This window comes from Nannospalax galili, unplaced genomic scaffold (genome assembly GCF_000622305.1).
Source record: "Nannospalax galili isolate Female #2095 unplaced genomic scaffold, S.galili_v1.0 scaffold162, whole genome shotgun sequence".
NCBI lineage: Eukaryota > Metazoa > Chordata > Mammalia > Rodentia > Spalacidae > Nannospalax > Nannospalax galili.
Genome location: NW_008350388.1, coordinates 3,470,698 through 3,487,159, shown reverse-complemented (window position 1 = coordinate 3,487,159; position 16,462 = coordinate 3,470,698). Strand labels below are relative to the sequence as shown.

The following is a 16,462-nucleotide window of genomic DNA, read 5'->3' as shown; positions in this document are numbered from 1 at the left end:
CCCCTCCCACACACCTGCCACGTACTCCATAGAGCCTGCATAGCCTAGATAGGAAGACCTCAGCTCCACCCCTTGGCCAGTGAACACCTTTCATCTAGTCATATGCCTGATGCATTCATTGCCCAGATCAGATGTGGAAATATTCACCTGTATTACCATCATCACCCAGTACAGCCATGACCAGATCTTGCTTCCTGTTCCACCCACCAAGAAGAAATAGATACCTATCTGTAAGCACCCAGAGACTTGAGACAGGGCATCAGATATCTGCAGCTCCACTCAGTCATTTCAACTGTCTTAAAGGCTTGCTAAACCTAAGGAACCTTGTTATGGAGTTGGTATTTAAAAAGTAACAGCTTCAGGCTGGTGAGATGACTCAAGTGTGCAAAGGTACTTGCTACCAAACCTGATGACCAGGACTTACATGGCAGGAGAAAACTGACTCTCTCAGACCTACACACACACACACACACACACACACACACACAATGAAAAAATAGGGAAAAAAAAGTAATGATTTCCTCAGCTGTTGGCTGACACTGACATAAGCTTTGAGCCCACGCAAGGCAGACCTGGATACTAACACGACCACATTCTGAATCTGCAAACCCCCAGGGAGGAGGACAACTTGGTGTCCATAGAATCCATGAGAAAAGAAACCACAGAATCAGGTTCCTGACATCCTTGCTTTGCACATTTCCATTGTCTCTCCTAATGGAGCAGAGGAGCCTTTTGGAGCAAACTGGGGTGTCTTGCTGACAGGCTCTATCTCTTCCTCTGCTGGAGAATTCTCCTCCCACCATTTTATTCACTGGCCACCAAAATGCTGCTCAAATAGGAACGTAGGGATTGTATCCACCATCTTATCCTTAGGCATGTTTGCACACAGTTAATTCACCCACAGAGAGCTGATTTCAGCCTCCTGAGGACTTGTGATTGTCCTCAATTTGCCAGAATTTGAGGTTTTAATCTTTTAAAAACATACTTTTGTTTCTTCAGTCCCTTCTATTATGCTATTTTACCTCTATATTTCATCTAGAAGTAGATGATAAATGAACACTTAAGGGATTGGAGATGTAGCTCAGTGGGAATGCTTGCCTAGCATGCATAAGACCCTGGGTTCAACCCTCATCAACAGTTAGTAAGTTAGTCAGTCAGTCAGTCAGTCAGTTATTAGCTAGTTAGTTAATTGAACCAGATACAATTATTTATTTGTATTTGGGGTTTTGTTTATTTATTTTCAGCCAGAGTCTCACTGTGTAGCCCAGGCTGGCCTAATTTGTGAGCCTCCTTTCTCTGTGCCTCCCAAGTGCTGGGATGTAAGACCACTCATGGTCCACTTTATTCCAGATCACATTTTGGTAGTTATTTAGTAACATTTCACTTCATTCCAAAAATGTTGAAGCAGACTTATTTTTAAGTTATGGTATGTTCTTTTCCCTTTAGAGTAGTGTAGAATTTAATTATATCAGAGAATATTAGCAAGTCTGATGTCTGTTGGATTTCTAAAGAATCGCATCACTCTCATAAGCCTCCTGTGCTTTACCTATCTAAGAGTGGCAAGGACTGTTCCTGCGTTGAAGAGTGTCAGGCATGGAATGGCAAGTGTACGGATCCGTCTAGCATGTGACTTCAAAATTAAACAACAGATCATGTAGCTTATGCTTAAATGAACTTAGGCTATCTTCTTGATTGTTTGTTCATTTATGGTACGAGGGCCTTCTGTATGCTTGGCAAATATTCTACCATTGAGTTACAGCCCCAGCTAGAATGTCTTTATTTCGGATATATTTCCTAAAATAACCATTGCATTGCATTGCATTGCATTCACTCTTCCATCCATGCATGACAGCACATCTATTTGGAAGCCTGTGTAGGTCAACCCTAAAAGTCTTCAGTAACCTGTTTGTTCTACTTGGATACATTGGTCTTCCCAGTTAAACTCTAAATATTGACTGAGTATTGGGAGACAAAAGCAGAAATGAACGTCCGGCTAAGCACTTCCGTCTTGCCACGTTCTTCACCATCTCGTAGAATACACGGCAGTGCTCAGTGAGCTTTGAAATGTGAATGCTCCTCTTTTGCAAAGAAGGCAAGCATTGAATATGCAAAAAAATCATGGACTTTGAGGCCAAACGAGCCAGACTTCACTTACTAACAAAGAGCTTCAGATTCCACATCTATAAATGGTGCTCTTGGGTCGGGTAGATAGCTCAGCCAGTAAAGAAACTTGCCACCTGGGCCTGACAACCTGAGTTCCATCCCTGGAACCCAAGATGAAAGGGGACCGACTCTCAAAAGTTGTCCTCTGACCTCCATATATGTGTGCCATGTCACACACACACACACCTGCACGCACACACATTATCAGCATGTGCTCATGCACACACAATAAATGAATAAATAAATAAGTAAAATTTTAATGGTGCTCTTACCTCCAGGCATTGTAGCTGGCTTTTGTAAAAATGCACAAAGGCATGCTGTGAGTCCTAGAAATGCTTATACCTCCCTCTGGCCCTATGCAGGGTCTTCCTTGGAGAGAAGTTCAGAGGAACTGAGGGACTGGATGAAGTGGAGGAGAGCTAGCTGCACAAGGCCTTGAGTCTGGACTGCATCTTTGGTGTGTTTATGTGGCTCTCTTGCCCCTAACCTGATGCCTGTCTTGGCTTCTCACAGGTCCTCGAGCGGTTGCAGCAACGAGGATTCGAAATCGTGGGCTCCTGTGGGGGAGGAGTGGATTCATCCCAGTTCAGTGAATACGTCCTCCGACGGGAACTGAGGCGGACGCCCCGTGTACCCTCTGTCATCCGGATAAAACAGGAGCCTCTGGACTAAACAGACATATTTCTTATGGGAAAAAAAAGGAAAACATGCAGAACGAAAAACACAATCAGAAAAGGGACATTTATGTGCAGCTGGGACAGCAAACCAGGTTCTGGACCTAAAATTGAATAAAAGGCACATTTATATCCAATAGAGATCACACCTGTACTCATATGGGAACGATTGGAATTGTGATATCCTCAAGGTGTAAAAAATATATAAATATATATATACATATATATATATATATGTCAAAAGGTAGGAAATGCAAAAAAGAGAAAAAAAAAAAAAAGGAGATGGTTACAGCCAGTGCTGTGATGGCCTCAAGTGTCCCAGCCACTGGGTGGCCTCTGCCAGTAAACAAGCCGCGAGGGAGCGGGAAGGACAGTCTCCTTACATATCAATTGCCTACAGCCATCTGTTGTTTCTTTTTCTTTTTTTTTTTTTTTTTTTTTTTTTTTTTTTTTTTTTTTTTTAATAAACAAAACACCTTGACCGACATCTCTTTGGGTAGGGACCAGGCAGGAATCAGAAGGTCTCCCAAGAGCACACCGCACAGGCAGGACATTTGGAATGTAGTTTCTACAGGAGTGACACTTTCTCGTCCACCTCGCAGACGTGACCTTTACTTTGTTTTTAAACTGATCCGTTTGGCAGAGGGGCCAGTTATTACTGTAGAGATGCTCCTGTTTCAGTCTGCTGCTTTCCTACAATTTTTCAAATTTTATAATGTATTAAATACAATAAACTCTGTTTAAAAAAAATAAGGTCTGTTTGGAACACACACGTTGGGGTAAGGAGGGTTAAAATGAATTTTTTCCGTTTTATTCTCCTGTTGAACATCCAAAAAGAGGTCTTAGCAGCTGGGGCCAGCTTCCAAGTCAAAGTCTGTGGGAAGATAAAGCTGGTGTCATCTGCCCTCGACAGATAGTTCTAACTCAGCCAGTGTTTCCTGCGCTTTGTTCCTCTGTCTTGAATAAGATAAATCATTTTGTTTCAGGGCCTCAACCAGGCTACCCAGGAGTTCTGCTACTGAGCTCTACCATCACTCTCCCTCCCTGTATCTCTGTCAGGGAGGTCTCATGTAGCCCACGCCAGCCTCAGACTCACTCTGGAGCCCATGAAAGCCTTGAACTTCTGATCTTCCTGCCTCTACCTTAGGTGCTGAGGTTATAGTATGTAGGACCATGCCTGGTCTCATCCTTCTTCCTACAAACTTCAGTCACACTTCAGTTAACTTGCTACAGAGCAAACACCACCCAAACTGGGTGGATTCAAGCATTCTATTCTCTCCAGTGATTCTGAGAGCCTTGGGTACACGCTGCCCTTGGCTGGGTTGCATAGGCTCTGTGTGATGTCATCAAGAGATACAGTGGGACTCTGAGGTCCAAGATGGCTCACCCTAGGGTTGCCAATCCATATGATGTCAGTTTCCCTGTGGCATGGGGCCCCTTTGGGAAGGTGGTTGCCAGGGTTCAGAGGTTGTGGAAAGAGCAGTCCTGAATGAGCCTGGCCCCAAACCATGCTGTAGCTGCTGTCAGCTCAGACTGAGGACAGGGAACATAAAGCCCACCTTCTGAGGACAATTACAACAAATTTGTGTCTGACCTCAATCTCCCCTGGTGACCACAGAAAGACCTTCATGGTGTACGAATTTACAAGAAATAAGAGAAAAACTGGGGCCCAAACAGTAACTTTCTTATTAACCAGAAAGGTATAAAAGCTTGAGAGTTCCTTTCCACTTTAGAACTGAGTCCTCAGCTTTTCCAGGGCTCTGGTGACTGATTTCTCCTCTCACCTTGCTTTCTTCCTCTTCCTTGTTCTGGACACTCCAGACTACCTGGTATGCTGCTGAGATTGACAGGTATACTATAATGTGTTTCTGGTACAGAGATGCTCCTGTGGTAATGGGCTATTTCCATCCTGAACTTCCTTTCCTATTTTAAATTAAAAAGTCTGTGCCTGAGGACACCAGTAATGAAAATATCACTGACTTCTGAAACTCCAAGTAAGTCATTAGCGGCTGCTATCACTCCCTGAACCAAGCAGACCAAACACTGAGTTGCTTTAATGACACCAACCTGGCTGACCCATTCTTCCATAATTTCCTCGTATTTGAGATTAATACACCACTGAATCAGATGGGGACACCCAGGGCTACTGCCACCTCCTCTGTCATCCCCATCCTTCTGGAAGAAGAACGTAACTTCCCCCATGGTTTTACCATAACAATCTCTTTTCATTATGCAAAACATCCTCAGATCCATAAAACAAGGGCCCCTCTCTGGGATTCTGCTGGTTATGATCCAGTTGAGGAGATAGCTCAGTTAGTCAAGTGCATGCCTTACAAACAAGGGGCCTGAGTTCAGCCTCTATACATTTGTAGTCCCATCACTGGAGAGATGGGAAGGAGATAGGCAGATCCCTAGAGCTTGCTGGCCAGATAGCCTAGTCTACTCGGCAAAATTCCAGGCTAAAGAGAGACCCTGTCTCAAACAAAAAGTGTCTGAGAAAATGACAGGAGGCTGTCCTCTGACCTTCACACACATAGCACACATGAATGCAAGGGTTGACATTTCCCCAGCACTCTCTGTGCAATTAGTGGTCCCAAAAAAGTAACACGTACCTCATAGAATTATGTGCACTAAGTAGTCACAGTTCCTAAATCCATTTATATGACTAGAACCCACATGCATATTCTTTCTATGGAACTGATCCAGTTCAATGGAGCAAGCATTTAATTTATAATGTTCATGTTCTTGACTCTTATAACAGAGATTTCCAGATACTAAAGTACTTCAGGAAACGGTGGATCAAGCAAACTATGAATCACAGTCTCATCTTTCAATATTTTTTGACTATCCAATATGCAGTTCATATGCAAATTTTACCAGCAGTGTTAATAATGATCTGTACAGCTGTGGTCTTCTCTAGAGGAGCTGATCAAGGATCATGTATGACATTTATTGATAATATCTCTTTAGACTCCTTTAGAAACGTTTTCCTCTGAGGGGAGAATGTTCCCCTATGTACTCATCTGAAGAGTCTAGCCCAGTTGTTCTATACAGTATTGCAGGTTTTACATTTGTCTCAGTGGTCCATCAGCAGCAGTCAGATGAGGTATCTTTCTGTCTCTACAGGAACATGGCTGATGGTCTGTCTTTATTGCCTCATATCAAAGGGTCAGCTTGGCCTGTGTTGGGGATGACAATTCTGGCCTCTTGAGTGAAGTGACCACCACCAAATTTCTAGACAATTAAGTGTATTCCTTTGAATGGCTGAACTATCAATTCTTGAAAGAACTTTTTTAAAGCAAAATACGTTTGTTTAGCATAGGGCAGAAAAATCACAATCTTAGACCTACTCTTTCCTAAGAAGTACTTTTTAAAAAAAAAAGAGCAAGCCTAGACTGGTTTCCGCCTAAGACCAGTAGCCAGGCAGGGAGTGTGTGCTGTGTGCCAGGCACTGTACTGAGCACTTTAACTGTATTAGCTCATTTAATCCTCATGACTACACAGGTATTAATGTTCCTGTTTCTCAAGTAACTAAGACTCTGAAACATCAAGTGAATAATTCAATGGAAGTTAATGTTCAGCTAAGCTTTTAAAGGAGGGCCCAAAACAGGCCACACTATTTGGGAGAAAATAAGTTTTATGTTGTGATAAGAAATGAGTAAAATGAGCTCTCTTTTTAAATTTTTAAGTTACATTTATTTGTGTGTGTGTGTGTGTGTGTGTGTGCGCGCGCGCGCGTGCGTGTGTATGTGGGTCCCAGGAATTGAACTCGGGTCATCAGACTAGAAAGCAAGAATCTCTACACACTGATCCATCTCACTGGCTCTAAAGTAGATTTACTTTTATTTATGGGTATGTGCCTATGTCTGCATGCGCACACGTGTGTTGGATGCCTGTGGAAGCCAGAAAATGATTCCCTGGATTTGAGGTTAGAAGCAGCCATGAGCCACCCAATGCAGATGCCTGGAACCAAACTCTAGTCTTCCGAAAAAGCAGCAAGCATTCCTAACCACTGAGCGATCCCTCCAGCACCCTAAATTATATTCTTACCATCCCTCCAGCACCCTAAATTATATTCTTACCAGCATTCATTCCTGAGAGTGGAGAATCCACTGGGGGGATTGAACTCTGGTCCTGAGCTTCTGGAGAATGGCAGAAGGAGGTTCCCCAGACTGATCTAGGGGCTCTGCAGGCCTGCCTGGCTAGGAAGAGTCTGTTGATGGGAAGGACAATTAAGTGGCTGCTTTCTCCATCTATCCATCCATAATCCACAAAACAGACTGAGAGCTGACAACTATTCAGATGTATGAGAAAATAAGGCATTACTTTGGATGCTTGGTGACAATCTCAGAGGCCTACGAGGGCCAGGCAAGTCACATAAATTATGAGTAGGAAACAGAAACCCGCAGCATGTGCCCCCATTTGAAGAGTCAGCCCCTGCCTCTCAACTTCAGGAAGCCACAGTTGGGGGCCCTGTGCATTTAAACCACTTTTCTACAAAACCCAGGAATCTAGTTTTTTGTGTGTGAAATGTCTAGATAAGTAAATGTAGGAACTAACTCTTTTTTTAAAAAACTATACAGGCTAAGTGAGGCATCTGCAGACTACCAGTTTGTAACTCAGAGTTATGAAATAATAAAACAATTTTAGACATTCTAGAAAAATTCCATTTGGAATTACATGTTCACAGCACAAGAACTAACTTGTTTAAGGACATAACTTTTATAAAGAGATGAAAATGTGATGCTTTTAGTTATATTATTTAATCATAAAGACTTAAATCCTACCATACAACAATAGTAACAGTATGCTGCCCCATTAAGTGTTTATATGCCAGGCAAGATGCTGTGCTAAGGGATTTACACATTTTTCTTTTCTAATCCTCCTAGAAATCCTGTGAAGTAGCGATATTATCTCAATTTTACACGAGAACATTGGTATGTAAAAAAAATTGCCAGAGTCCACAAGAAACTTGAAACAATACTTATTCATATACACACACACACACACACACACACATATACACACACTTGAGTAACAACTAGGACAATTCTTTCTGGTTTCCTGACCAGTGTAAAAAGTGATTTTTGTCCTTTTACTGGCAACATTTTTGCCCATAGGTTTATGAAATTAGACAAAACTGTCATTGCAGTAACATGGCCATTATGGAAAGGAATTACAGCCTTGACCAACAGATATGAATGTATGGCTAGAGGCCCTGAAAAGACTTTCCCTGGCTGTCAAACAGCTGTCATCTTTGATGGCTCACCATGGGTTAGATCGGTGTTCCCAGAGGTCCATGTTCTTAAGACTCACAAAGGCATTTGTTAGAGTTACAGATTCCAGCTCATCACCACCCCCAACCCCACTACCCCATGGATATCTGAATCTCAGCCTCTAAGGAAAAAGCCTGAGATTCTAACAACATCAAACATAGATGATGCTTGAATCCGGCAAGTGTGGGAAAAACTGAAGAATAGCATGGTACCCTCCCACCCCCATCCAGGCTGGGAAGAATAGATGAGAAGCTTCTGGGGTACTTTTTTGATGTGCCATTTTCTGGTTTGATTGATGTTTATTAAGGAATAGTTGGTATATTAGTTTCCCATGACTGTAACAAAATACTTGAGACAACTTAGTAAAAAAGAGATTTATGCTGCTTCACAGTTTCAGAGATTTCAGTCCCACGATACTTGGCCCCATTGCTTTGGGCCTGTGGTGAAAGGCAGGACATCAAAAAGAGAGTGGGAAGTAAAATGGAGTGGTTCACCTGGCAGCAGTCAGGAAGCAGAGAAAGAGGAAGGGGCTGGTGTCCCAATATCTCATTCAAATGTACACCCCCAATGACCTAACTTTCCCCCGTCAGGCCCTACTTTTTTTTTTAACTTTTAAAAATTTTATTGAGAATTTCATATATGCATATAAGGTGTTTTGCTCGAATCCACACCCACTTCCTCCCCTCCAACTCCTCCCATATCTCCACATCACTTTTTCCTGAACAACTTCATGTACTCTTTCTTTTTTGTGTAATATGGGGCTTTTTGCTACTCTAACATTCCCCACCTCTGAAGTGGTAACTCTAAAATCTTTTAGAGATTAGATAAGAGCTCCCAAATACTTTTGACATTTTTGGCCTTTGGAACAGAGTATGTGGCTAAGGGGCCCAAGGACACTTTGATTTTTAGCCAAGAAACTGGCTACTTTTCTTTGGGGTCTTTTTACCCTAACTGCCCAGTCAATTCCTACCTCCTATTCTTATCACACCATTTCCTGGAGAGGTTACCCAAATTGCCAATAGGGAATCAGGACAGAGACCACTCTGGCTTCTTCCATGCTGAACAGGGATGCAGGGTAAGGAAACTGGGTTACCCCTTCAGTGTGTCTATCTAAAAGACTCCCAAATTGCATAACTCCTAATTTACCCTAACTGCCCAGTCAATTCCTACCTCCTATTCTTATCACACCATTTCCTGGAGAGGTTACCCAAATTGCCAATAGGGAATCAGGACAGAGACCACTCTGGCTTCTTCCATGCTGAACAGGGATGCAGGGTAAGGAAACTGGGTTACCCCTTCAGTGAGTCTATCTAAAAGACTCCCAAATTGCATAACTCTTAACTATAGGGAGAAAAGAAAATCCTTGACTGGTGCCTAGGAGATGGGAAGGAGAAGTAAAGACAAGAGTAGTTAGCATTACAAGTTCTAGGCAGGGAACCAGAAAAAAGTCAAATAGGGCTAATTTCAAATGTTCATATCAGAGTCCATTGGGATTTCTTGATGAGAACATCCAAAAGCATCCCTCTATTGGGTTCCTCCTATTTTTCTATTGTCTGCCAGGCTGGACTCGAGAGTGATGGACTTAGGATTTGTTTTTAGGCACTTTGATAGCTGTTGGAGTGGCTAGAATCAGTGTCAGCTCCTTCACAAAGGCTTCTAGATATGGGGAGAAAAAAATTTAGCTATCTTTTTAGAACAGTAGGGGGCGTGTTTCCCTTAGTCACAGGTAGGCACAATGGTATTACAGACCAAGATTTGAAGTCTTACATCTGAGCCGCACTTTCTGATTCAGAACAAAATCATCAATGAGAGATAACATTTTATATGGACTTAAGTCTAATGTCTGGGAAGTGTAATCCCTTGAACTCTTAAAGAAATATACTGATCACTTTAATCTTTGGTTATACTTTCCTTTTCGGTGTTTAAGGCCATACAGTTGGCCCAAATAAACCAATTTATTTTTACACTTAAGGTCGTTTGAGGATCTGTTCCTCAGGGGTCTCATGGGCTTGGGAGGAGCCCCTGGCTCCTTTCTTTTACCAGTTCCGCCTATGTGAAAATCAGTCAAAGGTCCTGCTTGACCATGGCTGGCTTCACTTGGAAGTGTGGAGGAAATGTTTCCTCTGTGTTGACCCTCCTCTTTGTAGATTGGACACTGGTTCAAGTCCATCTGGTGGGTCTCCATATCCTCCCTGAACAAGAGGACAGATGACTCACCACAGTTACAGGACATTTTGAGAGTGCTCCATATTTAGGCCCTATTTCCCACAGCATCAGAGGTGGATGATCAAGCCTGCAACACATGGCCTTTAAGGCACAGTCAGGGTTGGCTGTCATCTCTCATTCTTTTTTTTAATTTTTTTAAAATTATTTTTATTTTATGCGTATGAATGTATTGCCTGCATGTATGTAAGTGTGCCCATGTCATGCAATGCCAGTGGAGGTCAGAGGAGGGCATCAGATCCCCTGGAACTGGAGTCACAGATGGTTGTTAACCACCATGTGGGTGCTGGGACTCGAACCTGGGTCCTCTGCAAGAGCACTCTGTAAGAGCAGCCAGTGCTCTTAACTGCTAAGCCATCTCTCCAGCCCCCAGGACATAATCTTAATAGCATCTTCCACCAGCCAATAGCTGAGCAGAATCTACCTGTTCCCATCTTTTTGGGGTGTCTTTGAAACTTAAATGTTATTGCTAACTTTGAGAATTTGAAGGGATGTGTAAACAACCCCAACCTCTTACCACCAATTCCTTTGCTTTCACACATATTAGGGTCAAAGTGCTCAACCCACGCACATCTCACCCAGCTCCGTGTTCAGTCTGTCTCTCAGCCTCTCCTTTCCCTGTCACTCTCAGTGTGATTCACACCGTGCCTTGTCACACTTCCCAATCTGCTTATCAGGAGAAAGAACACAGAGTGCGGGCATTAAATCCTATTGTTGGTTAATGGGACTGAAAAAGGCTAGAGGAAAAACCCACTGCTCAGTCTACGCTAAACTTAGAGGCTCACCTGGGAAAGCTGGTCCTAAAAGCCAAAGATCAAATCCTTGCCACAGGAAAGAGATTAATTGGAAAAGAAGCAAGACCAGTTTGGACAACTGATTCAATCCAGTCTGAGGCAGTCTTAAAGGTACATCTAAAGGTTTGAAATGTGAGTGGGGTGATACAGCTATAGATTTTAGTAGTCAGTATTCATGGGTAACTGAATTGACAAGAGAAATGTAGGATGTGGATAGATCAAAAGCACTAGATTTTAATTTTTTAATCTATTGTTCTTTATTTTAAGTATTCAAGATAATGTTCTCCTGTAAGTCATAGTCTCAAATGTTTGCCTTTTTTAGTATATAAATATCAGAAAATTTGAAATTCTAGGTTGGTTCCATATTCATGAAAACAATTCAATTATAGTTCTTACTTTAAGCAGAGTAGATGTGTCTCCAAAATAGAATGTTGACCTATATAATCTTTTTCCTACTGCCATTATAATTTCAAAATCAGAGGGTTTTTTTCTTAGGTGGGAGACACACACACACACACACACACACACACACACAGTTCTCCCAATGGTTTCTGTGCGTCTGTGCATTCACTAAACACCTTTGTGTTCTGATTGAAAACAGTCACCAGGAACAATGCACCTTAAACATTGACAAGGCAGCAAGGTCACATCATGGTGAAATTTCATGAATCCATGGAGGACCCCCATGACAACATGAGGCTATCAGCTCCATCATTTCTCAAACTTTCACTCCAGTGTCAATGTTTTTTCTTGCTCCTTGCAGTCTATTTTCCTCTCTCTGGCTGATCACAACTATTATGGCTTCCCCATCCCTTGTGCTATGACCAGCCTATCTCAGACCTTCAGGCATGGCACCCACCCCAAGGATACAAGCAGATAGGACGTGGCCTTGACATTCAACTTTTAGGCAAGCAGGAGGATAAGGCATGTAATTCCATTACTTCAACATTCAACATCTTGTTTTGTTTGGGTTTTGGTTTTTGGTCTTTTAGAGACAGGGTCTCCCTGTACCCCAACTGGCCTGGAACTCTCTTTGTAGACCAGCCTGTCTTTGAACTCACAAAGATCTGCCTGTATCTGCCTCCCGAGTGCTAGAATAAAGGCAAATGCTACCACACCTGGCTTCACTTCAACATTTTGGCTCCTATGTGGTTCATGTTGGGTCTGCCGAACATTTCCAGTAAGTACCCAGAACTCCCCGGTCTTCCCTCACTCCCTTTAGACTTCCTGTCTCCGTTCAGAGCACTCCCTTTCTTCCAGACCAAGAGCCATTTCATTCATTCCACACATTGGCTTGGTCACTAGCTTCTGCAGAAAGCATCTCCTAAACATTTCTCAAATCAGTCTCAGCTTCCCCGTGCCTTTACTTTCACATTATCAGTTCCTCCTATGGACCATTCCCATATGTTCTTCAACCCTATTTCTGGTTAGAGATAGAAGTGTTGCCCCTTAAGGTCATTGCAACCCAGTCTCTTCCCTGTTAATAGCCCAAGCTATTCCTTCTTGCTTTCAGAATCAACTCCTGTCCTTAGTATAACATCCAAGGGCCTCTCTGACCTACTCTACTGATCCCTCAACCTCACCTGTGGCCACCAGTGGCCACAAGACATGTACGGCTCACATGATGCTTTTAACGCTCCACGTGTCATTAAGTCTCCCTGTTTTAGAATATAATTATCCTCTTATTTGCTTATTCATCTGCCCCCTATCCTTTGAGAACACTCCCTACCATCCCTCTCAGCTGGATGACCTTTCTCTTTGGTTCCCAAGTTCTCTAGCTGCACTTTACCATCACACCACAGATATTGAAATTATCTATTCACATATTTACTAATCTAATGGCCAACCTTAAGACTGTCAGTGAAAGAAATCCAACTTGCTTTCAGTACGTAACAGGTGTTAAATAAATGTGGAGATTTTTGGAATTTTAAACAATTTTTATTTAATATATTTTTAAATTTTATGTGTATATATGTATTGCCTGCATGTGTTCAAGTGCACCTGTGTTGTGCAATGCCCATGGAGGGCAGAAGAGAGCATCAGATCCCCTGGATCTGGAGTTGCTGACAGTTTTTAGCAGTCATGTGTGTGCTGGAATTCGAACCCGGGTCTTCTGCAAGAGCAGCCAGGTCTAGCTGTTGAGCCATGTCTCCAACCTGGAAGCAACTTCTTTAGGCTGGTGGTTTGAGGATGCAATCCATCACGGCAGTGAGAGAGGCTCTGTGTGCAGCAGGAACCTGAGGTTGCTTACACACATCTGGGTCACCTGCACTGCCAAGGTGAAGTGTACCCTCAAACTATGAACCAAAACAAACACTTCCACACTTTCATTGCTTCTGGTCAAGCATTTTAGTCACAGCAAAGAAAATAGCAACTAATACAGAAAATTGGTACAGAGAAGTGGAACCATTGGTGTGATAAGCCATGTGGTGCACAGGCCTTTGAACTGTGCGAAATGAAGCAGGGTGCTAGGGAACAGCCTTGAGGTTTAGACCCCTGCCGTGCTTCCTGTTCAGTCTCTGATTCCGCCAGCTAAGCCTCACTTCCTAAAGGTTCTACAACCTCCCAAAACAACACCAGCAGTTGAGGACCGAGTGTCCACATACATAAGCCTGGGGGATATCTCACAAACGTAGCAGCAGTGGAAGTAGAGAGCCACCCAGACACGGGGCAGACCGAGGAACTGAGGAGCATCTCCCAGGAACCTTCAGCTGAATACTGGCCCCTGCATGGAAATGACCCGAGGTTAGGCAAGTAAGTGTAGAAAGACAGGGGACAGCAATTCCCATACTGGTCTTATTCCCACCAGGCAGAGTGAAAACCTTCACAATCAGTGGGCATTGGCTAGAGTTCCCAGAATGGGAAAAAGTAGCCCTAGATTAAAAGCTCTAGGCTCACCTAACAAAGCTTAAAAGCATGGCCAAAAAGGATCAAAATGCCAGGAAATTCAGCTTTACTCCAAAATACCAACTTAAAGATATTTATAGGAATGCACACATATCCAGCACCCAACAGGGTAAAATTCACAAGAGCTGTCATCTAACAAAAATTATCTTCAGATGGATGTTATGGCCAATGTCTCTAATCTCAGCACTCAGGAGGCCAACTCAGGAAGACTGTGAGTTCAGGGCCATCCTGTGATAGATGGCGAGTTTGAGGGTAGCAGTGGTCATTGCTGTCACCAAATAATTACCTGACATGAAACAACGTAGGGGAGGAAGGGTTTACTGTGACTTACAACTTAGGGACACACCACCCATGGTGGCCAGGAAGACAGGGTGGTGGGAGCATGGGGCAGCTGGTCAGATGGAATTTATGGAAAGAACATGGGAAGAGGACAGGAAGTGGGGCTAGGCTACAGTGAGGAAAAGCGATGGTTGATACTGATAGGCAGATCTAGACTCATTGAAGTGATAAGCCTCTTTGAGTGTCTATCTGTAAGGGATTATCTAGACTAGATTAACTGAGGTGAGAAGACCCACCCTAAACATGGGCAAATCATTCCACAGACTGTGGTCTTGGACTAAATAAAGAGGAAAAGGTAAGCTGAGCACAAACATCTATCTCTCTCGGCTTCCTGACTGTGGATGCCATGTGACCAGCTGCCTCTGCTCCTGCCTTCCCCACCATGATGGACTGAACCTCAAACTGTGAGCCAGAATAAACCCTTAAGTTGCTTTTTGTCAGTTCTTTGGTCACAGTAACAAGAAAAGTGCAAAGACTGCAAGTATTTTGAATAGACTAGAAATACATTATATGGGTCAGACGTGGTGGTACATTGTTGGGGAGCCCTGCTGCTAAGGTTGTAGTCCACCATGTCCAGATAGCTCTAAGGAGCTCGGCTATATGGAAGGACTCCCCTTCTCAGCAGGGGGCCTCCTGCTCTTTGCCTGACTTACCTGGAAAGTGCCGCCAAGCACAGATGCCTGACCTTATTTGGAATATGACCTTTGGCAGAGTTACCTGGAGTGAAAACGGCCAAGCACAGATGCCTGACCTTATTTGGAATATGACCTTTGGCAGAGTTATCTGGAGTGAAAACGACCCCCAGGTTTTTTCTATATGATGATTAGGCATTGCCCAGTAGTCGGATGATAGGAGCCTACTGCCACATGTAAATAAAGCATACTATGAGCACCTATCAGCTGAAGCATTGGCTACTGCCCCCACACTATATTTTCTCTGACCCCCACTGAATAAACGGAGCTGTTTCACTGAATCTGGAGCTGTTTGTATCACTGAACCTGCCTCCCTGGAAGGGCTTTCTCCTGTCAGTGCTCACTGGCCATCCTCACCCCGTTCGTCGCTTCTGCTCCCTGACTCACGAGGAGAGGGAGAGACCCTACAGTGCATGTCTTTGATCCCAGCACTCAGGAAGCAGAAGCAGGGGGATCAGGGCCAGCCTGGTCTACATAGCCAGTTCCAGGCCAGCCAGGACTATGTAGCGAGACCCTGTCTCAAACATAAATATATTTGTATGGCATTCTGCTCAGTACCTATGCGAAAGTTTATAGCACTAACACCTGTATTAGAGAAAGAAGGAAATTTTCAAATCAATAGCCCAACTTCCACCATGAGAAACCGGAAAAAGAAAAGGCATGGAAATTCGAAATAAGAAGAACAAGATCAATAAAAGTCAGAATGGAAATCAGTAAAAATCTTTTCAATAGAGAAAACAGAGTTTCAAAGCTGGTTCTTTGATAACATCAGGAACACTAATAAACCTTTCTCCAGAATGATGAGGAGAAAAAAACGAAAGGGACACAGGTGTCCCTGACAGGAAGGAGTCAAACTGTGAACAAATAGAGCAAAGATTAGAACCCTCTCCTGGCCAGCTATGTAGCCCAGAGCTACATGGGCTCCCAAGAGTTCAGGAAGGCATGCCAGACTGACAGCAAGGCCAGGCCTGGCTAACACAAAGTTAAATGACCTTCAGGATACACACTTGCAACCCAAATGTTTCCAAGAAATACACATATTGTTTTGTTATTTGGTAGGTAAATGTTTAATACACTTTTAAAGCATTATTTTTATTTTAAAAGTTACCCAGATTTTCAACATTAGAATAATTTTTTATTTTTAACTAATTAATTATTTTATGTGTATGAGTATTTTTTCTGCATAGAAGTACACCTGTGTCATGCAGGACCCACAGAGGCCAGAAGACAGCTTCAGATCCCCTGGAACTGGAGTTACAAATTGCTGTTAGCCACCATGTAGGTGCTAGGAACCAAACCTGGGTCCTCTGCAAGAGCAGCCAGTGTTTTTAACTGCTGAGTCACCTCTTCAGCACCAGCATTCAAATAATTTTTAAAAACAAATTCTTGTATTC

The 16,462-nt window shown here is 43.1% G+C and overlaps 1 protein-coding gene across 4 annotated transcripts in view; it reads left to right on the top strand.

The window, feature by feature from the left end:
- Window positions 1-3,295, top strand: part of Kctd1 (potassium channel tetramerization domain containing 1) — a 223,158-nt gene extending 219,863 nt beyond the window's left edge. For all 4 annotated transcript variants that reach the window (XM_008847642.2, XM_008847643.3, XM_008847641.3 and 1 more), the window contains exon 5: window positions 2,677-3,295. In XM_008847642.2, coding sequence (XP_008845864.1) covers window positions 2,677-2,835 — 159 coding nt within the window. In that variant the 3' untranslated portion in view covers window positions 2,836-3,295. The remainder of the gene's footprint in view (window positions 1-2,676) is intronic.
- The last annotated feature ends 13,167 nt before the right edge of the window (window positions 3,296-16,462 follow it).